At 52.2% G+C, this 21,563-nt stretch overlaps 1 protein-coding gene across 3 annotated transcripts; it reads right to left on the bottom strand.

Moving 5' to 3' along the window:
• Positions 1–908: 908 nt before the first annotated feature.
• On the bottom strand, positions 909–20,667 carry PKM (pyruvate kinase M1/2). 3 transcript variants are annotated; one of them, XM_074549665.1, is made up of 12 exons: positions 20,513–20,646; positions 15,344–15,403; positions 14,967–15,130; positions 14,507–14,598; positions 11,536–11,667; positions 11,164–11,350; positions 10,132–10,402; positions 9,722–9,872; positions 8,301–8,453; positions 5,051–5,217; positions 2,240–2,421; positions 909–1,700 (listed from the first exon to the last, which is right to left on the bottom strand). In XM_074549665.1, exons 1-12 carry the CDS (start codon positions 20,629–20,631, stop codon positions 1,594–1,596), a joined length of 1,785 nt encoding a protein of 594 aa, XP_074405766.1. In that variant the 5' UTR covers positions 20,632–20,646; the 3' UTR covers positions 909–1,593. The 3 variants fall into 3 exon arrangements, with proteins under 3 accessions (XP_074405766.1, XP_074405767.1, XP_074405768.1); XM_074549666.1 differs by lacking the exon at positions 5,051–5,217 and adding an exon at positions 4,449–4,615; XM_074549667.1 differs by lacking the exon at positions 15,344–15,403 and having other exon boundaries at positions 20,513–20,667.
• Between the last annotated feature and the right edge of the window lie 896 nt (positions 20,668–21,563).

Here is a 21,563-nt window from a genome sequence, read left to right as displayed (position 1 = left end):
CCCGAGACCCTTCCCGGCCCCAGCCCCCCTCAGTGCCCGGTCCCCCCCAGCCCCGGAGCCCCCCGAGCCCCCCCGCTACCTGCGCGCGGCCCCGCGCGCCGCCGTCATGCCCCGCGCGCCCCGGCCTCCTCGCGCCGCCACGGCGCCCGCCCATTGGCCGCCCGACGCCTTCCACCCCGCCCATTGGCCGCACACAGCGGAGCCCCGCCCCCTTCCTTCCGCCCATTGGCTCCACCGCCCAGTCCCGCCTCCGCCACACTGAGCACCGCGTCCCGCCCCCGCAGGCCCCGCCCACCGCCGTGAGGGCTGGAGCCTGGCGGGGTCCCGGCCCTTAAAGCGACCGCGGTACAGCCTCTTAAAGGGGCCGCGGCGGGCGAGCTCCGGGGATTCCTCCGCTTCGGGCGGGGCTCAGGCCACGTCGGAGCCACCCTAAGCTCCCGAGGGAAAGCGGTCTCGGTGTCAGCCAGGCCCCAGGTCCCCTGCTGGCTCTGTCCCAGGCATGGAAACTTCAGCTCCCAGTTTCCCCCAAAAATGCCGGTAAAGCCCCCAACCCTACTGACTCCTCCTTGGGCCCACTCCCCATCCCAAGCCTCCAGCCCTGCCCTGGCCTCCCTTGAACGCCCAACGCCTGTAGAACCCCTCCACCCCTGCAAGCAGCCCCAACCCTAGCAAACTCCTCCACTGGCACCCCCTCCAACTGCAGCAGATTCCCCCAGCCCCTGCCGACCCCCACACCAGACCCTCCTAATGCCTGCAGATCCCAGACCGAACAGCCCAAGCCCTACAGACTCCTTCACCAGATCCCCACTTGGAACCCTCAGCACTTCGCCACCTCCTGCAGCCCTTCACCAGATCTCCCCATTCCCCTGCAGACCCTGCATGAACCCCCAAAGGAGCAGCTCAGCCCAGCAGGTGCTTCAGCTTTTCTTTATTGATGAACAGTTGTGCTCTCCACCCCAGGGCCCATCAGAGTGCTGGGTGAGGGGGGGGCTCTGGGGTGGTGGGGGAACATGACTAACACAGGAGACAACGCTGCAAGGGGAGCACGGGAAGCTCTGTGCATGGAGCCAACACCCTTCCCCTGCCCCCATTCCCCAAACAGCCAGCTCGGAAAGGCTGGATCTGCCTTGGATTGGGTCTGGAGAGGCATGTAGCCATTACAGGAGGGGGGAGTAGCAGCTTGCCTCGAGCAAGGAGGGGTCCAACAGAACCGTTGACTAAACATTGCCTCTCCCCTTCCCCAAAACCCCACACCAGGGCCAGGAAAAGGGACATTTCACACTCTGAGCACAGTCACCAGGAAAGGAGTCCCAACAGCACGCAGGAACCTCCTACGCTGACTCCAACAGACATCAAGGCAGGACTTTAACTACAGGGAGAGATTTTTAAAAAACTAAACACTTCAAGTATAATTTTTTTTAGTGATTTAAGGTCTCTTGCCCCTGCTGCTGCTGCACTGGGTGGTGTTTAGCAACCTACATCCACTCTAGGGACAAGGACAACAGCGCAAGCGATGGCTGGTCTACTGCAAGGGGAGACGGGGCAGTGGGGTGCTGGGAGGGGAGGGGCAGGGGGAGAAGGCCCGCTGGGCGCTCAGGGTACGGGCACCGCACGCATGGTGTTGGTGTAGCCAGAGCCAGGGCGCCAGCCCGTCAGCACGATCACCAGGTCGCCGCTCTTGAAGAACCCTCGAGCTTTGCCTAGGAGAGAAGAGGGAGGCGTCAGAGCCCAGTCCCACCCTGGCTCCTTCATCGCCCACTCTCCGAGTCACTGAGGCTGCCTGTGCCACAGCAGCTGGGGCTCCAGGAGGGTATCAAACCCCCAACCTTCCTGCTGCCCACCCATCTGATACCCTTCACCTCTGCTATGAGGTTCTCTGCCACACAGCTTGAAATTCCACAGCACATGATTTGGAGGGGTGTAGGACAGAGTCAGCCCCACTCCAGGTTTCCCTTAACCCTCAAGAGTGCTGAGTGTCACAAGCCTATCACTCACCAATAAACCCAACCTAGTCTTCTGTTGAAAACTCCTTAAAGGCAGCTGTGCCAAACCCACCACCCCATTTCCCAATCGGATGTGGTTCTGCTCATGCAACCACCGCCCGTTTCCCATCCGGATCCAGTTACCACACAGGCAGCCAGTTCCTCTCTTCCCATCACCAGTGACCCCAGAGCAGCACCCAGGTGCTCAGGGCCACCACCAGAGCCGTGTCCCAGGGCAGGGGGAGGGTGCCACTCACCAACATTCATGCCCAGGGCCACACGCAGGTCCACATCCTCAGCCCAGGCGTCCAGGGCGGGGTCTTTGCAGAGCACGGGGAAGATGCCGCGGTACAGGTGGGCCTGGCGCGCCGTCTGCTCATTGCGCGTGATGGCGATGATGGGGGCGCGCGGGCGGTACCGGGACACCAGGTGTGCCGACCTGCGGGGACAACAGCCACGCTGGGGCTCCACACGGCCACCACTGCCTCCGGAGAGACACCTGGCAACGGCCTGCAGGAGCACAGCAGCCCAAGGTCTGTCTGTCAGCCACCAGAGCTCCCCAAAACCTCTGTGGGGTGTGACCAGACTGCACAAAAGCCACTCACCAACCAGCATGATGCTTTGTTGGACTAGGCAATGGGGCAATGGGGCAGACCACCACTGGCTGTCCCCACTGGTGGTGACAATCTCCTCACCTCCAAGTTTAGCAAGTGCCATCAGGGTGTTTTGGTCCCTGAACAAGCCTTTACTTGTCTCTGTTGCTATGTTAGGGTGGCGAGGTGCCATTTATTCTGGCCTCTGCAAGCAGGCCTTGGCATCTCAACAGGGGTCCCTGAAAGTTCCCTGTTTTGAGGAGCTCCCGGTTTTCAGGGTGGAAAGAGCCGGTGCCAGCAGCGCTGCCCAAAGCATGCCAAGGAGGAAGCCATCTGCCTCCCAGCCACCCACTGAAGCCAGCAAACGGCCAGTTCCTCCACACAGAGCTCTGCTCCTGCACCCCACGGGAAGCAAATGCAACAGAGGTCAGAATTTATACTGGGAAGTTGGGCACAAAGTCTTTAAAACACCTTAAAATAGCAGCAGCACAGCCTGGGCAGGGACTAGACTACAGCTTTTCTTTCTCTGAGCACTGCTGAGGGAGAAAATCTGCAAATGGATTCAAACTGCAAGGCTATGGCATCTGCAGCTCTGTCTTTCCAACAGACATGCTGGTGGTGTCTCCACTTGTTTTGCAGCCTCGTTTAGAGAAGCCAAGCTCAGCAACACTCAGATGCAAAGTTTGCTGCTGAAAGCAGGGGCCAGCAGACCGCTCCAAGCACCCAACCACACGTGCCAGCTCTCAGACAATCCTGTCCATACTATCCGAGCCGCCTCCCGTGAGATCCAGGAGATTCAGGTACTCACAAGAGTTAACCTAATCCACAGCTAAAAATATTCAAATATCAGAGTTCAAATCTCTTTAAGAAGGTCAAGTGTAAGGCTGGAACATTTGACCAAGAAACATTAGAAGCATGAGGACATCCAGAACTCCGTGCTTATAGTTCCCTCCTCATCTCTGCAGAAAATAATTTTCTGCTCAATATCATTTAAGCTGTACATTTTGGTGAAGGTTTCACTGATGGTCCACATCTTCAGGTATGTGTGCTGCACTACTGTTTTGGTGTGAATCCAGTGTGAGAAATCCTGATTTCCTTCCAGAAAGCAGTCTGAGACTTATGGTCGGACGTGCTTTGGGAGCAGGCAGCCCAGGTCCTCTAGATGGAAGAGCTGATCCATGAGGCTCCAGCTCCCATTCCACAACTGGAAGAACGGGTCTCTGCTTGGCAGCTGTCACCGTTGCTGGACAGAAATCCCAAACTACATTGTTCCAGCACTCTTCACCTGCAGCCACTGAGCTCATCTGGTGCTTGCCAGATGCCTGTCTGTACAGAGATTACCTGCAGGCGGGGGCAAGGAATCCTGGAAGAGGACATTTCCAACACTTTCCTCTTCCCTGCCTACCAATCACAGGCTGTGCAGTCCCTCTTCACCCCTTAGGCTCAGGCAAGCAGGGCTGATGACTGCAAAGTCTAGAAAGAGACCAATAACTTGGATGCTACTAGAAAAGGCCAAAGCCTTGATTTACAAGAAAATAAACAGATTCTGCATCCACTGAACTTCTGCCTCACTGTTACATTGATGATTTCTTGCCAAGAAGTTTGAATTGAAGCTGTAACACTTATTTTCCCTTGGCTCTTCCAGCTGGCGCCGCTGCCCCTTGCAGCAGTGAGGGAGGCTGGGCTCGGAGCTGGTGCCACGCTGGCAGAGGCAGGCCGAGGACTCAGCGTAGGGATGTGTCCATCTCCCGAGGAACCACCACCGCAGGCACTGCCAGAACCTGACTCCACTGGTCTCTCAAAGCCACGGGATTCTCCTTCCCCCACCCTGTCACACAGCAGCCTCGACCTGGGGGCACCTGATCCCTCCTACCTTCCAGACTTGGTGAGGACAATAATGGCCCCGCTGCAGCACTTGAAGGACGCTTCCACAGCGCCAACTGCAGCGGCCTCGGTGGGGTCGCAGTTGAGGGGGGTCAGACGACGCAGTTCCTCAAACAACTGCCTGTGAAAGATGGCAGCTTCGGCCTCCCGGGCAATCTACAAGAGCAACACGCGTTCGGAGACAACATTCACGGCAGGCGCTCGGGCACGGGGCAGGGCGAGGTGCTCTGGCACGGAGCGCCACATCTGCACTGCCAGCCTGTGGCACTGGCATTAACCAGCCAGCTCAGGCTAAGCTCACCCCAACAGCACAGCCCTGCAGGGGAACCACTCGGTTCCCAAGGGTTGTTTTTCCAACGGTGGCACCTCGCCCTGTCAAGCCCACACTCAGGTGACACTCATGCCAACTGCCAGGCACTCTCGCTCTGCTCCTGCCTGCTGGGATCCCTCCCTGGCACAGGGTCAGCTCACATGGCAGCGGTTACACAAGGTCGGCATGGGCAGTGAGCAGCTGGCCAAAGACTGCAGTGTTAGAGTGCAGCTTGTTTAGCCACAGCAAGGGCTGGCCCGAGCCCCCTCTCTGAGCCCTACCTGCCGGACTCAGTCAGGACTAGCACGGCTGCAGCTAAGCCCTTAAAAGAGGCCTCCACGGCGCCCACCGCCATGGCATCGGCAGGGTCGCTGGTGTTAGCATTGAGCCGTAAAATTTCTTCAAACAGCTGTCGATGGAACATTGCGGCCTCAGCCTCGCGGGCGATCTGCAGGCCCGAGTGGGAGGGAAGGAGGAGAACACAGGAAAGAAAAGAAGGAAAGATATACCACAGGAACATGAGATCATATTAACTTGCTTAATTGTCATAGTAGTGCATGCAAGAAGGTATAAAGGTGAAGCAGTGAAGCTTTTTGTCTCTCGGGTTTTCACTTTGCCAAATGTAAGCAGGCTAAAATTCACCGTACCATGGGACTGGCAGGCCCCAGTCACTGGGCAGGCTTTCCAAACATGGTATTTTTGTTGTATTTGGGAGTTCCAGCAGAGCAGGCAAACGTAAATTGCTTTTCAAGGAGCAGAAGAAGCCAGCTCAGAGCCAGACCTTGCTTTGTCATGGCTGCTTATGACTTCCCTAAGAGACTCTTATGCCACCTACCTGCCTGCCCATGGTCCTGCTTGCAATTTTCTAAGAGGGAATATCTGGCTTCCTTTCCTAGGCTCCCAACAGCACAGAGTGCTGCTGGAACAGTTTTCATGGAGCCAACATGCAAGTAACACATTTTAAATGTCACCCCTGAAGGTGGGAGACTGTTCTCTCAGTCTTGTTACATTTAGATTAACTTCAGGGTCCATGAAGATTTAGTTTAACTTCAGAGTCTATGAAAATTTGGCTTCCATGGAGAGCAAATAAAGATTTGGTTTGAGAGCCAACAAAGATTTATTTCAACTTGAGAGTCAATAAAGCTTCACATCCAAATGGGATACCGATTTCCTTTAAGTAATAGGGAAATAAACAGGAACAAGTCTTCCTTATAGGGCTGTCACAGATGTTGGGTGTTTGTACAGTGCCAGATATGGACAGATGAGAGGGACAGAGGCACAACTAAAGGCTTTGTGTTCTGGCTGAGCATTGGCAACAGGTTCAGCAACCTGTTCATCCCAGAATGCTGGGAATCATCATGTCTAATCATCTCAGAAAGCCTGACAACCTGATAAAGAAGGCTTGCAGAGACTAGAAAAGCATGCAAAGGTTCATGATCTTCTCAAGGACAATTTCACCCAGTTACTCCACAAAGTGAACAGCTGCTACACAAAGCATGACAAGTTTGTGTTGAATTAGAGACTCATGTGCCATCACAGTGAAAGCTTCGCAGTTAGAAAAATCAGAATTTTGCCACTCTAGTGTTAATGAATTATTTTATGTGATGCTGGGAATTATCCCTTCCACAGTTATCAGTTTAAGCCAAAGTAGTTAAGTATCTTAGCTCTAAAAATAACAGGACACAGGCACAGCAGGCCGGAAAAGCAGGCCAGTGCCAACTTGTCCTAAAGCATATTGTTACTGCTGGATTTAGATAAAAGGGGAGTATTTGCATCACAACACTTACTCCAAATGCAGGAGCTTGAAGCCTGGCAGTTTATTTTCAGCTCCTGGACAAATGCAGCAGGTCCATGTAACACAGAGAGCAGATCTGATTTTCGAGGGAAGTCTGCACTCCCCATGTGTAAGGGAAGGTGGGAATACAGGTGTCTGCTTTGACAGCAGCTGCAGAGGGGCACAGCAATCCTCAACTTCACCCCACAGCTGGATCTGCTCACACAGCAATAGCTATAGAGGGTTTCCAGGTGGTGCACAAATAGGGATAACCAGGGAGTGGGAGAAAGGAAAATGGAGAGGCTGTTTAAACCCTGGTCCCATCAGGCAGCACAGCATGGCCAGGCTGGGCTTTGAAGTGTGGATCCTGGAGTGGAATGGGATGGATGCCCACTCCCACCTACAGCAATCAGCCTGCCCAGTATTTAGATGTTTGCTACTGCCCACTTCAGATGGTAACATCCACCTGCTCCAGCCATGCTGCAGATCCCCAGACCATGGTTACTGGGAACATTGTTGCTGGGCTTGACTAACAGGAACTGAATTAGCTCAGAGGAAAGATCCTCACTGTACTGGCAAGTGCTCCTACCATAAGAGTTGGCACCTTGCTGCCTGCAACATCTCACACTTAAGTCAATCTGTATTTCAATTTCTGCACAGTGTTAAAGCCTTCAGTGCTTCTCCAGGAGCCCTGGTGGAATGAACACCATGCCCAGGTCTGTAGGAGGAGGGAAGCACATGCAACAGATCCTCAAATCAGGCTACAGGTACAATACAACCTGCCCAGCCCAAAGAATTAATGCCAGGATGGAAACTCAGGTATAAGGTTTGCTGCAGCAAGTTCCCAAGTCTTGGTAGGCAGTTGATCCTTGTGATTTAGGGGTTGGAAAAAGAGGGAGAAGCTTTAAGGTGCACTAGTATTGGTTAGTGAAGGTAGTTAGTATTTGGCCTGTAAAGGAGCACCACTGCCCACTGATTGTAAGTTGTATTTTGCATTTGCCTCATGCAGAAAACATCACTCCATATTGATAAAAGATGTTTAGGTAACACACTGCAAACCAACACTGGCAGAGTTGAATAACCTATAGAAGCTGAATTGCAAATAAAACTGGTGAGAGTTAGAACTTGTGATGTGATTCACATTGTGTTGTGATTCACAGCACTGCTAACTGGGGAGCAGCAATGCCCACAGGTACTTGACATGAGGCTTATATCAGCTGAAACACGAACTTGAAGCAGAGCAGAGGTTTCTGGCAGTTCAGGCATGTAAAAATATGGTGCTGTCAGTACTCATGCAACAAACCCCCCCACCCCCAGCACACAGCAGGTGCTGAATGCAGCAGTGCTGTAAATCACCCTCAGGAGCCTCCCCACCCCCTCCCATGCAGGACTCAGCCAAAACCTTTCATTATCTATAGATAAACTGCTTAAAGCAGCTCCTTGACCATGCAGCAGTTTAAATCACTTAATATGCCACTGCAATAGGGTATTGGATGAAATTTCTATTGAGGTAAAGGCAAAAAAAAAATTAAAGTTTTATATCTCAGCATTACAGAGCAGCTCTCAGCTCTGCTTGGCAAGTTTGGAGCACACAAAGTGTGATTCCAAGCTTGCGGGCCCACGTTTGTTCAAAAAAAAAAAAAAAAAAATCACTTAAGAGTGTGAGACAAAAAATGGCTGTTTTAGGCAGGTATTTAGAGCTTTGAGGGGCCAGCTGGGGTGTCCCTGTCCCCACAGGGACAGTGTGCAGTACTCACAGCGTGCTGCATGCGCACAGCCTCCAGGGGATAGTCTCCCTTGGCAGTTTCCCCGGACAGCATGATGCAGTCGGCGCCGTCCAGCACGGCGTTGGCCACGTCGCTGCCCTCAGCGCGGGTCGGCCGAGGCTTCTTGATCATGCTCTCCAGCATCTGGAAGAGAACAAACCCACAGGGATCATCAACACTCTGCCACAGGAAAGGGTGCACTTCAGTGCTCCTTATGGCTTGGGCACAAAGTGGGATGCAACCTCAGGAATCCAGTTCTCCAGGGGTATGGAACAGAAAGAGAGTCTGGTCCCTAAACCAGCTTTGATCTCCATCAGTAAGGAAAATAACCCACTCCACTTTATACCCATTCCACATTTAGTCCTTTTCCAGGGAGATTTAAGCCACACAACATCCCAGACAAAACACTCCAACCTCCAACTTCAACTTCTCAGCACAAAGCTTGGTCCAAGGAACTCAGAGCTCTTTAGAGCAGTGTGGCATTAGATGCATTTATGGAAAGCTCAAATCCAGTCATACATTCTCAAATTTGGGGATTATATCATCCAGAAACCATAAAGAGCAGGGTCTGCACCAGTGAAGTCACCTTTCCCCAACACAAGATTTCAAATGCTTTAGACAATACACACAGGGTAGTAAAATCAGAACAGTTAACTCCAACAGGTTCCTAAGCATCCCCACTTAAAAGAGCGGAAAGAAAACGGGACAGCTTTCCATGAGGTGAGCACTTCCTAATCCCTTCCACACCCCAGTTCTGGCCAGCTCTCCTGTCTTCCTCGGGTGCTCAGCTTCCCCCCAGCTGGACCTCACCACTTGTTTAAACACTGTGTGCTTCACGCATGGGACATTGCCTGAGGCTGTTGCAGCTGCATTTCTGTAGCCATTGTAAATCCAGAACCTTCTTTAATGATTACTGCCTAAAGAAGTCTTCACTTCCACAGCCTGTGTGCAGAGCAAGGACAGTCAGGAAACCAGTCCTCCCAGTGCTCGAGGACTGTACAAGTGATCCCTATTCACTCCCAGGAAAAGGAGAAGGATCCTTCTGAAGCTGCGGTTTGGGTACATTTCCTAAGATACCTGGGACCCCAGCAAACCTTCCCTGTCAGGCAGGGATGAGTTGCCACAACATGCCAAGGAAAAGCATGTGCCATTCTTCCCAGGAATTTGCAAGGTCAGCCCCAAAGGCTCATGACCATGTGATGTTCTGAGGCATATAACCTTTGGCAAGCGGTCCCATAATCTAACTGGGAAAAGATCCCAAACACAGAAATGCCTAAATATGAACTTTTCAGCTATGAGCAAAACTTCTCTACATCTCACTCTTTAACCAATGCCATCAACCCATGGGTGCCCCAACAGTCCCTCCTGGGCAGACTCTGGCAGTGAGGAGCCAAAGGTGGTGTTTCCAGTACCTGAGTGGCACAGATGATGGGTTTGCCAGCCCTGTTGCAGCGCCCAATCATCATCTTCTGGGCAAGGAAGACTTTTTCAGCTGGGATCTCGATTCCCAGGTCACCGCGGGCCACCATAATGCCATCGCTGGCCTCCATGATCTCATCAAACCTGACAGCCAGAGAAGAGCTGTGTTATCCCATTTGCTCTGCAAAGCACATTCCCATCCGCCTGTCCTCCTCTGAAAGGAGCACTCACGCTTTTCATGGGCTGTTTGAGTTCTTGCAATGCCAGGAAGGAGGAAGAAAACCAGAAGCAAAGCACAGCACATATTCAGTGATACACAAAGCTGCCTGAAGCTACAGAAAGGGAGTGTGAGTCGCTTTATTTCAGTGTGACAAACCCAAAGCATCCCCTGCACAAAGCTCACCTGCGCACACCCTCGTGGTTCTCGATCTTGCTGATGATCTTGATGTTCTTTCCCTTCTCCCCCAGCACCTTCCTGACAGCGTGGACATCAGCAGCCTTGCGGATGAAGGAAGCAAACACCATATCCACGTTCTGCTCCACACCGAATTTCAGGTCCTGAATGTCCTTTTCAGAGACGGCGGGCAGGTCGACGGCAGCGCCGGGCAGGTTCACGCCCTTCTTGCTGCCGAGCATGCCACCATTCTCAACCTCTGTCATGACATAGTCCTTCCCTGGAACACAGGTTCCCATGGTCAGTGTTTACAGGACAGCTGCTGCTACCAACTCCCACACACCTCCCTGCCTGGGAACTGCGGTGTCAACAGCGGCACACGCGATAAAAAGCACATCCCATCTCTTCAGAGCATTTCTGTATCACACAAGCTTGCAGCTTATCCTTGGGAACACAATGGATTGGTCTAAAACAACTTCCAGGCTGTTCCTGGATAAGATAGCAGCTGTTCACTGCAGGAGGTTGGGATTGCCTCCCCCAGGAAAAGCTGGCAGGCTGCAATTTTGCACACAGAGCCCTGCCTCCCACTCCCTACATGCTCACAGATTGAGAGGCTTGAGGCTACAGCAGTTTAGGCAGCACTATAAAGGGAGTATTATGGAAGCAACCTTGCCTCTACATTGCCAGTTAAAACTAGTTCTGTCTCTTAACTACAAAACCCAGGGCCTGTGCTGTAAAACCAGTTAAAGCCTTCATTAAGAGCATGAATTAGCCTGGCTGATCATGAAGAGTGGTATGGCCCTACCACACATTCCCCTTTGAAGATGGGGTTTAGATGTCAGCCCAGTGAAACTCAGCTGAAGTTAAATTTTGGAAAGTTCCTACACTTGAGATAGAGAAATTTAGCAAAGTCTCACTAAACTATCAAGAACCACGTTCTCCTTTCTACAACTGCAAACTACGAAACAGTTACTGGAGGGAAACCACAAATATGTCCTGAGGAACACACAAATAGGCAGAGCTAAAATGGCTGTTACCCACCTTTCTCCTTAACCACCAAAGAAATCAGACCATCATCCACGTAGACTTTGCTGCCAATTTCTACAACTTTGATGAGATTCTTGTAGTCCACCCAGAGCGTGTTCTCATCACAGTTCTCCATGAAGGCATCGTCCAGGGTCACTTTGAGCTGGGCACCCTTCTTCAGCTCCACTTCTGCTGTGCCACTCTGTGTGACAACAAAACCAGTAAAAACCAGTACATCACCACCTCACAGCCCACAGCAATCTGTCAGAACTTTTGGGAGGTGGTTTGTTACCTCATTTCCTATATTTGTTTGTTTGGAAATGGCCACAGGTTTAACACAGTATTGAGTGTGTGGTGAAAAAAGTGTGATAAAAAAAAGCAACTTACTCCCTTAATGAGTCCAGTTCTGATTTCAGGTCCCTTGGTGTCCAGTGCAATGGCCACAGGTCTGTAGGCGATGGGATCAGAGGCAAAGCTTTCTGCAGCTTCTCGCACATTCTTGATTGTGCCCTCATGATACTGACAAGAAAAGAAAAAAGATGGAAATGTTAAAGCTGGTTCTACTTGGCTGCTTACAGAAAAGATCTCAGTGCACCCAGAGGCTGCTCATGCTGACTGTTCTGCTCCAAGTCTCAGTTCTACCTTCAAAATTGAACCCAGACAAAGCTTCCTGCAATAGTGCAAGGATACATGGGCTTTCCTGCCATGGAGTCTGGAAGTTTTCTGGTGTGCCCTCAGCTCTAACTCCAGAAGGACAACTCAGGGAGACAGTCCCAAGGTCTGGCTGAAGTGATTTTTCATGAGGACACACACCTGCCAATTGAAGGTGGCTCACCAACCAAAAGGCCTTTAGGAGGAACTTTTCCAAAAGCTTACCTGAACACCTGCCTATTGAACACAGCAGAATATTCACAGCACCAGCAGCTGGGTAAGTGTGTGCATTTAAAGAGACCTGATGACAGAAAAATGTCACAGTGCCACACATGGCTGGGCTGCTCCTCCCATCAGAGCAAGGGAAGATGCCTCTCCCACACACACTTCCAGCCTGACCCACTAGCAGCCCTGCAGGTGGACAGGCTTTTCACTCTTTGGTCTGAATTCCCACAGATAAAGGGCTTGCTAAAAGGAGGTTATCCATGTAAATATTTACAGTTTATTCCCAGAGTCAAAGCAAACACAGACAGCCAAAATAGTCCAGCACCACACACCTGGCTTCCAAACCTTGTTTGGGAGATAAATGCTTTGATAAATGATAAATGCTGCCAGTTTTAAGATAGTTTTGTGACAAAACCCATGCCAACTCCCTCAAATATGCTACAGATGGCCAAGAGATCAATTTACTTTCCTTGTTTAAATAACATTAAGAGATAACCTCAACTACTTACAACTAGTAAGAGTTGTGTAACACTTGACAGACTCTAGCAGATAACAAATACCCTTTCCTCTCTGTGCCACATGAACTGATGGAGTTTGACCTGACTCACCCCGAACACTCGGTTCCCTCGTGTCACTCACTCACCCCAACACGAGCCCTCCACACTGACTCCAATATCTCAGGGATGATAAGCCAGCACCAGGAAGGTTGGACTGGAAAAAGCCATGCTGAAGTTCACATGTGTGCCCTTACCCAGAAATACCTAACAGCTGATAACTCTTTATAGCAGGAAAATGAGTCAGTTTATTGACAGTGTGCAATGTGGGATTGAGTCGGCCTTGGCCCTTCCAGGGACAGCAGCTGGGGTGGATGCAGCACAGAAAGCACGCCCTGACAGTGCCACAACACTTATCTGAACACAATCACCTGAGATCTCCATTTTAGTTTGATACCAAGGACTAACTGGCTCGGAGGGAGCCTGACTTTCTGAAGAGTTACACATGCAGAACAGGAATGCAGGCAGAACTGGAGGTAAAAGCCATTTTTAGGCCATGTAAAAGGGAGTCAAGTGGGTGCCAAAGCACCTCTTGTAAAGCTCAAGCCCTGGTAAATGCTTTGGGTTGGACACAAGAACTGAAGCGCCTGTGACAGATGGAAGCTCTTTGGGTCTTGGCTGGAAATGAGGGCACTTTGGAGGAGCCAGGCTGGGACACAAGCTCAGGACTGGCTATGGCTGATGGTCACACTCTGCAGGTGACAGCCACTCCAGAGCCTGCAGTCAGCTTTGCTGGTGTGAAATGTGTGATTAGACCTCACACAAAGCAGGAAGAATAAAGACCTCAGCCAGTTCACAGACCGCAGCAACTGGACAATAACGGTGTCAGAATTCCCAGTTTCAGCCTGGCCACCAAGTCCCTGCTGTGTCACCTGGCCCAAGAGCCACCCAGCTGCAGGATTTGCCTCCTGGGATGCAGTTACTCCACACTACTCTTTCTCCAGGCTGATTTCCCAACTGCAAGACATGCACTGACACTATCCCAGGGTGGTTAGTCAAGGTCTGATGGTTGCCCCCAGTTAAATATCAGCCCTTTTGATCCTGACACTGCCCTGTGCTCATTAAAGGCTACCAGGGTGAGAGGCCAAGCTGTTGCATACCACAAGGCTCATGGGTCACTAAGTAAAGCCACCTACAGCTGCTACTGGGTGACATTTTGAAAGTTGGAAAGCAGCCAGGGTCAAAAAAAACCCCAAAAAGCCTCAGCAGAATGGGATCCTGAGCTCCTCCAGTATCACTGAGGGTGTCAGCTATTTATAGCAATAAGGCCTTGACTGCCATGGAGTGTTGATTTCTTCTGACCTTATTTTTCTGAGCTCACCACACCATGTCCCAAGCTCCACGGTGGGACCTTCCAGAGTGCCAGGAATGCATCTGGAGCAGCTGGTGAGCCAGAAAACCCAGGGGCCCATTCTTCCCACTGAGCACAGTAATTACATCAAATCACCAATAACAGATGCCTTTTGATCAGGGTTATTTACGGATCACCTGCTTGCAAAATCCCCAGCAATGCAACAAAAAGTGAGATTAACTGATAGTGTGACCTCCTGCAGAGGTGAAAACAGGGACAGGTCTTCTCAGCTTCTGCTGCTCACCAGGAAGCAGCAGCTCTGGGAACAGCAGGATATGAGGAAGAACTGAAGGATTCCATGGCAAGAAGTTGGCACACGGTGTCAAATATCAGTTACCTGGCTCGCTGCTACAGGGCAGGGTGTGGAATTGAATTGCTTTCAAAATGGCTCACAAAATACACTCTAATGTTATCAACAGTGACGCAGGCTCGGTATGTACAACCGGCATGCCTTCCCAAAAGCAGCTATTTGACCTTGCCACACCAGGGATGGTCTGGATGAAGCTGAATTTCCCTCCTCCCTAAGCACAGGCTCAGCACACACACAGGGGCTGCAGCAGCTCAGACCACACCTCACCTCATGGGTGCCGTGAGAGAAGTTGAGGCGAGCAACGTTCATTCCAGCCTTAATCATTTCCTTCAGCTTGTCCACAGAGCGGGAGGCCGGGCCTAGGAGGAAGAAACAGTTTGAACATTAACTTTAGAAAAATAATGAGGTAACCCACACAGAGCAGGCCGTTTCATGTGGAAGAGAAAAGGTAAATGGATACAGCATTGCTCAGCGCTGCAGCAGCAAATATTGTTTTAACTTGCCCACGGAGTGCAGCAGAACCCAAGCGATTCCCATTTCCCTGGATACTGGATTCACTCCCAGCAGTAACACAGGTTAGGCAAACATGGGAAAGTCATTTTCCTTCACCACACAAGATCAGCCCTGGCAAGGGATGAAAGTCAGATCCTTCTCACAATTTCCCTCCTAAGTTTCACCAGGGTGTGGGCTCCTAGCTGCAATTCCCTCCTGTCTAGGAATAGCTTACCAATGGTGCAGATGATGCCGGTGTTCCTGGCGACGGTCGGCTCAGAGTCGATGTCCAGGCGGCACATGTGCTCCAGGAAGGTGTCTGCCATGGCAGCATGCAGCTGCTGGGTCTGGATGGGCCCTGCATTGTGGTGCTTCGACATGGTTGCTAGATTCCTGTGTCTGGAAGGGAAGAAAGCGGTGCCAGGTCTGGCAATCACCCACCCCAAACTGCCCATCAAGCAGAGACACCAAGACAACAATGTGATGAATATGGAGGTAACAAGAAAGCTGCTACTGGGTCAAACTATCTTTATGTTCCTATTTGAGAATCCTAACAGGCAAGGCACATTTCTATTTCCATGTCATCCCCCACATGGACCGCCCAAAGCTCACCTGCCTTCTATGCAGATGTTCCCTTCATAGCTTCTCTTCATTGCCAGTCTTCCCTTGGAGCTACACAACGCAACAAAATTCAAGCACTTGAGTGCACAGGCAGAGGTTCTGCCTCCTCCCTCCCAGCTCTCCACTCATTCCTCCGACAGGCCTCAACTGCACGTCCCATCCCACACGGGAGCGGGGCAGCTCAGCACTGGCGTGACTGCAGCACGCCCAGACAGGGGCAGCCTTCTGCCCAGGAGCTCCTAATCACAGCAAAGTCCACATAAGCCTAAACCCATCCTCTAAGCCTGGACAAGCAAGCAGACTTGAGTTGATTGGACACAACACTTTGGCAGAGAACACAAAAAGGACAGAAGATTTAAGACATTTAAAGTCCCTGTTTGACTGAAGATGCTGCAGGTCTCCCCCACCTCCTGCACTCCCCTTCACCTACAGCACCAAAATTTATCATCAGGTTTAAAACTGGTCATATTTTTCAACATTTGGATTAAAAAACCTCTCTGAACTCAGGCTGTTTGCCCCTATGGACTAGAGAGCTTCCACAACAGCAGGACCAGCCTATTCTTTGGGAACCAAGCTATCCTTCAAAGAGGAAGCTGAACTGAAGCTTAACAGTCCACTGGGATGGGAGGACATTCATTTCACAGCAGGGCTGGTGCCCCAGGCATTTCTAATTGCAATAATTTTGTTCTCAAGTAATAATGGCAGCTCAAAGCTTTGTCTCTTGGACCTGCCCAGGCTAAAATCTCAGCACTACAAAAGCCTCTGGTAAAAGAGTGATGCAAGGTGATGGCTACTGGCATGGGCAGATCACTCATTTTTTTTGTCTCTCAAGATTGGTTTAGCTTCAAACGCTGTGCCCTGGGCACACAGGTGAGACTCAGAGCAGGCATGAGCAGCCTTCATCTCCAAGATGTGCTTACAGAAACACGGGCTGGGGCCCAGCTAAAAGCTGGGACAGAGCAGGAACAGAGCTGGGCTTTTGTTCTGCCCATCAATAAACCACAGAACGGTGTGAGGGGCACACACCGGCCAGCTCAGCATATCCAGCTTTGACACAGAGGCACCAACAAACCCCAAACCTGTGGCAGAGCCGGCAGCACTGAGCACAGGAAGGGCAGAGCGAGCCCTGCCAGCCTGCTCCCGATGCTCCTCCCCTGCTCCGCAGCCCTTCCTCACGTACGTGCAGATCCTCTCGCAGGCAGCCCTGACTCACCCTCGCCGTGCTGCCATGCGCCACACAGCAGCCAGGCCAGCAAAAACCATAATTTGACCTGGCAAAGCTTTTTTTCCCTCAGCCCTGCCAAAAGCTGCTGATTCACTGGAGTCACTACAAGAAGGTCTGCCCACATAAAAAGCCCAACAAAGTCTTATTATTATAGGAAAACCCTCTGGTCAGTTCTAAAACATTGTGTTTCAGCCCTCTAACACTTGCTGCTTCACCCTCCAGTGTCACTTTCCTTAGATGCCAAGAAAAACAAGCTTTTGCTGGGAAATCACCTCCACGCACAGGCAATCGGGTTTGCACGGCTTCTAGGAACAAGAGGAATACTGAACAAGGTATCCCAACACGGAAACTGCAGCCTGAGCACAATTTGGAAGCTTATACAAAATAGTCATGTGAATTCTCCCTTCCTCATGGAAATCCCCCACCCACTCATATAATTTGCAAATATAATTTTCACACCCTTGAAATCTTTATAAAGAGAAAGGAAAAGTTCACTTCCCAGCCAGTATCCCCTTCACAGGATTTTCCAGCAGTTCAGAGGGCTCAGAAAAACTGACAGCAGACACAGTGACCTTGTCCAGGGGCGAGAGCAGAGACGCAGGAGCCAGAAAATATCCCCAACACCCATCTGTCCACAGCACCATGCCCACGACCACCAAGAGCCTTTTTAATACTCCCTCCTGCCTTCCACCACCGTGCATTTACAAATCATCGACTGAATTTTACTGGAATGACTGGTCTCATATTTATAACAGGAATGTCTGGCATTTCCCACTACTCCGCTTTTTTTAACATCAAACACAGGAGCAAGGACTTTAAGGACACCAGAAAACACAGAGCACTCAGTCTGGGCAGACTGAGGAAGGGGGGGTGAGCAATATCCTACAATGCCTGAATGTTTCCAGCACTGAATAAACCTGAATTCATTCCTCAAGGAGTAACGATTAAATCCCCAAATTTATTACTTGGCATGCCCATGCTGCAGGCAGAGTGTCCCAGTGATGTCTGGAATCTCCTCAGCTCCTGAATATTCCAGACTGAGCCATCTGAGGCCGGGACCGGTTTTTACTGTAGCCAGGTGAGTCACTCCAGCCAGCTCACCCCACGGGTCAGAGAGAGAAAGCCTAAAATCACGGTCTCTCCGGATATGCCCCTTGGGGATGGAGAAAGGAGAGGGAGCACCAATCCCCACCCAGGCAATCCCCACCCAGGGCCAAGCCTTTGCTGTTACCGGTGACAAAGGGAAGTACAAACTGCAGCAGGGGCTGTCCCCAGGCCACAGGCAGAGCTGTGTCACTGCCTGCACGGACTCCAGCCAGGAGGCTCCCAGGGGGCCACGATTCGGGATTTACGAGTCAGCCTCACTTACACAACATCACGGATGCTGCAGAACAAGGCTGCTCATGCCCAGTGACCCAGCCCAGAGGCAGTTAGTGCTCAGGACAGGGTTATGAAACCAGGCAGGCCTTCAGATTCCCCAAAGAAGCCTAGAAAAACATCAGCTTTGCTCATTCCAGACGCTGAAGGCACTCAACAACAGAGAAACGCAGCTCTGCAGAGCAGCAGGTTTTTACCCTGGCCTGGCATCCCCTCTCCCAGGGAGGGAGGACAGCACATTCCTGCCAGGCAGCTGGTGCCGGAGGTGTCTCGCCGTTACGTAAGGACAAAATGGCCACCCCAAAATTCCACCCCTTTTCTGCAAGGCTGGATGGAACCCAGGAGCCACCACCTGCTCCTGGCTGACCGATGCTCTCCCCAGCATTGAGCTGCGGATCCACGGGAGCAGAGACCCACAACGGAGATGCCTCTCCAGCTTTTTGGCAAAGGGGAACAGGAAGATCAGGCTGGCTCTGGCACCTTCCCCGTGTGCTGCTGGCTCAGCCGAGCCTTTGCTGAGCTGCCCTCCCTGGAAAGCTTAACTAAAAAAAATAATAGGAGGTGGCAAGCATCGGATGTTTGGTGACGAGAAAGACTTATCTGATCTCGAGGGTATTTGTAGGACACACCTACAGGCTTAACCTTGCAGAGGACAAGGAGCCCCTCAGCTTGGCAAAAAAGCACCTGGCTGCCTTCAGGCAAGCTGCAAAAACCTGCTTTACAGGATAAAAGCAAGCTTAGGGGTTTTCTTTTCACATTTAACTAGGCAGAAGTGCAGACCCCTGCTGCTGCATCCCCGCTCCAGGATGGCGATTGCTGCACGTGGCAGCGCCCCGGTACTGCAGCCCCATTCCCTACGTGCCATCCATCACCGCCCGCTGCGGCTCCATCTTCCCCCGGGAGAACGAGGGCCCGGCGGCAGATAAAGGACCGAGCACGTGCTCCAGCCGGCCTGGCAAACGTCTTATTCCCCTCAAATTAAATTATCAACTTGTTGGGTGGAAAGGGAATTAAGGCCGGCGGTGGATCGCTCCGGCTAAAAGCAATAAATAAATAAATAAATAAAGGTTTTAATAACAGCTTTAGATAGATAAAACAGTACGTAATATTAAAAAAAAAAAAATCGCAGGCTGCTGCAGGCTCTCCAAGCTCTTTATCTAGTGCAAGTGAAGTTTCTCAGAAGGGTTTCAAAGGCAGAAGTCCCCGGTTCAAGCACGTGGCTCACAGCAGCGCTTCCTGCCTAGCACAAAAACCTTCTGCTTAATCCGGTGATGGGCTGGAAACCTGCTGGCACCAGTACAGACCATTAACCCATCGAACGCCTTGTATTGGCCAGAATTCTGCTCTATAAGCAGGCATAAAATTACACCCTTTAGTGGTTTTTTTTGTTTCGGGGTGCTTTTTTATTATTTTTTTAATTAAGCACTTGCAATTGCACAAGTTTCGGGACGTGTCTGAGTAATCGAAAATTTGTCATTGCACCTTTGAGCCAAGGCAAGTCACGATGAGCAGCAGGAAAATTAACGTGACAAAAACCTTCACAAAACACTGAATTTTTTTTGTTAACCTGGGCCTCTCTGACACCCAATTGCCTTATCAGAACAAAAGCAGGTTTTCAAAGATTGCCGTCTACTTTTAGTACTCTGAGGAGACAGTCGGGAGGTTGCCATTGTCCGCCGACAAAAGCGCTATTCATGCCTTGGTAGCTCTGCAAAGGGGGTTTAAACACGTTTGAAAGGTTTTCACAGTTCAAGAAAACGATCTAAATCAATTGGATGCGTTTAAGCCGGCACAATTACGGGAGAAGATAATTCAGAAGGGGCCTTGTCTTCCCGTGGAGGGGGGGCCGGGAAGAGGCTGCAGCATCAGTGGTGGGTGCAGTGAGCCGGGCGCTGATTTAAGCTGATGCCCTTTGGGGAACTGCCGGCTCTTACGTGAGTGCGGGCACGGGGGGGGAGGCGGCCCAGCGCTCACTCCGTCTGCCTCTGACTCAGCCTCCCAGCGGCTCCTCCCGCACCGCCCGGCCCGGCAGCCGCAGCGGCGCCGTGCGCTCCGTTTAACGGCACGGGGCCGGGCACACGCGGGGCTCCCCGCTCCTGCGTGGCCCCCATTTCATTTACTCGAGCCCTCGCACCCCAGACCGGACCCCCGCCGTCCCCTCCCCGTGCGCGGAGCGGCCGTTTCCCGGTGCGGGCCGTGGGGAGATGCTCGGAGCGGGCGTTCCCCGGCGCGGGATAGGAAGGGATGCTCGGAGCGGGCGCTCCCCAGTGCCGGGTCACGGGGGGATGCTCGGGAAGGGCGTTTCCCGGTGCGGGATCTCGGGGGATGCTCGAGGGGGCAGAGATGGGGACGCAGGGCCGGGGCTGCCGGCAGCCACGTGCGCGGCGCCGCGACCCCCCGCGCGCCCCCTCCTCAACCGTTCCGCAGGGCGCGCGCCCCCTCCCCTCAACCGCCGCCCGGGGGGGGGACCCTCTCCCGGTAGCGGAAACTTGGGCATAACGGCGGTACCGGCGCGGCCGGCCCCACCGCTCGCAGTCCCGCAGGGCGCCGTTACCTACCGCCGGTGGGTCACGCCGCTACCTCGTCCTTTCACTCTGAGCGCCGCCGCCGCTCTGAGCACCGCCCCCACACGCTCCGTCAAAGTAATCCCGGCTGGTCGAAGCACCGCCCCCCTCATATCCCTCCGCCGCCCGCCCTGCCGGGGCCGGAGCCCGCTCGGCAAGGGCGGGGCGCCGGAGCTACTTTCGGGAGCGGACGCACAAACCAGCAGGGGGAGGCCCTGAGTCACAGCACGCGCTCGGGCGGCCAATGAGGAGGCGGCGCAGCAGACGCGCGCGAGGCCGGAGAGTGCTCGCCGCCTTAAAGGGGCTGCGGCCCATAACTCACACTGACACCCCCAACTCACACCGAGCCCCCCAACTCACACTGGCACCCCCAACTCACACCGAGCCTCCAGCTCACACCTCAGGAGTTCCTCACTGTGTGGGGACAGCGGCTCTGTGTGTTTTGGGGTGCTTTGGAAGCTCCTGAGACCTCCCAATGGGGACACTGGGGACCAATGTGGAATCTCTGTAGTGGGGCTACAAGGACACAGTACTGGGGACACTGGGGACACGAGGCTGGAGATGTTGGTGGCATGGTGCTGATGTCCTAAGGAGCTGAAACAGAGGCTAGACAGAGTTAAGAGGAATAAAATGGAGATTTATTGAAGTGCCTTCAAAGGCCACACCCTGGCAATACCTGAACCACAGTCGTAGCTCTGCCCGGACAGCTCCAAGATGGAAGCAAAGGAGGGTTCAGTCATGAGATCTCACATTTTTTTAAGTTTTAGTCCTTTTGCATACAGGAATTAACTGTCCAGTTACGAGCTTCAAATTATGAAGTTTCATCCTCCTTGGTTGCTTGCCCACCCTCCTCTTCTCACCTTGTTCATGCTTCGGACCTGAAGTTTGAAGAGATTGTCCTTGAGTGTCCAGCTAGAACAGGATTGTTTTGTCTCCACCACCCTGTGAAAAGATCATAGGAACACTTCATATAAAGCTAAAGCTGCACACCAAAACAGAACAGAAAAATTAAAACCTAAGGGGTTTCAGAAGGGGAATTAAGGAA

Source organism: Zonotrichia albicollis, chromosome 11 (assembly GCF_047830755.1).
Source record: "Zonotrichia albicollis isolate bZonAlb1 chromosome 11, bZonAlb1.hap1, whole genome shotgun sequence".
Taxonomy (NCBI): domain Eukaryota; kingdom Metazoa; phylum Chordata; class Aves; order Passeriformes; family Passerellidae; genus Zonotrichia; species Zonotrichia albicollis.
Note: the sequence above shows the minus strand (reverse complement) of the source record. Positions and strands in the feature narration are given on the sequence as shown.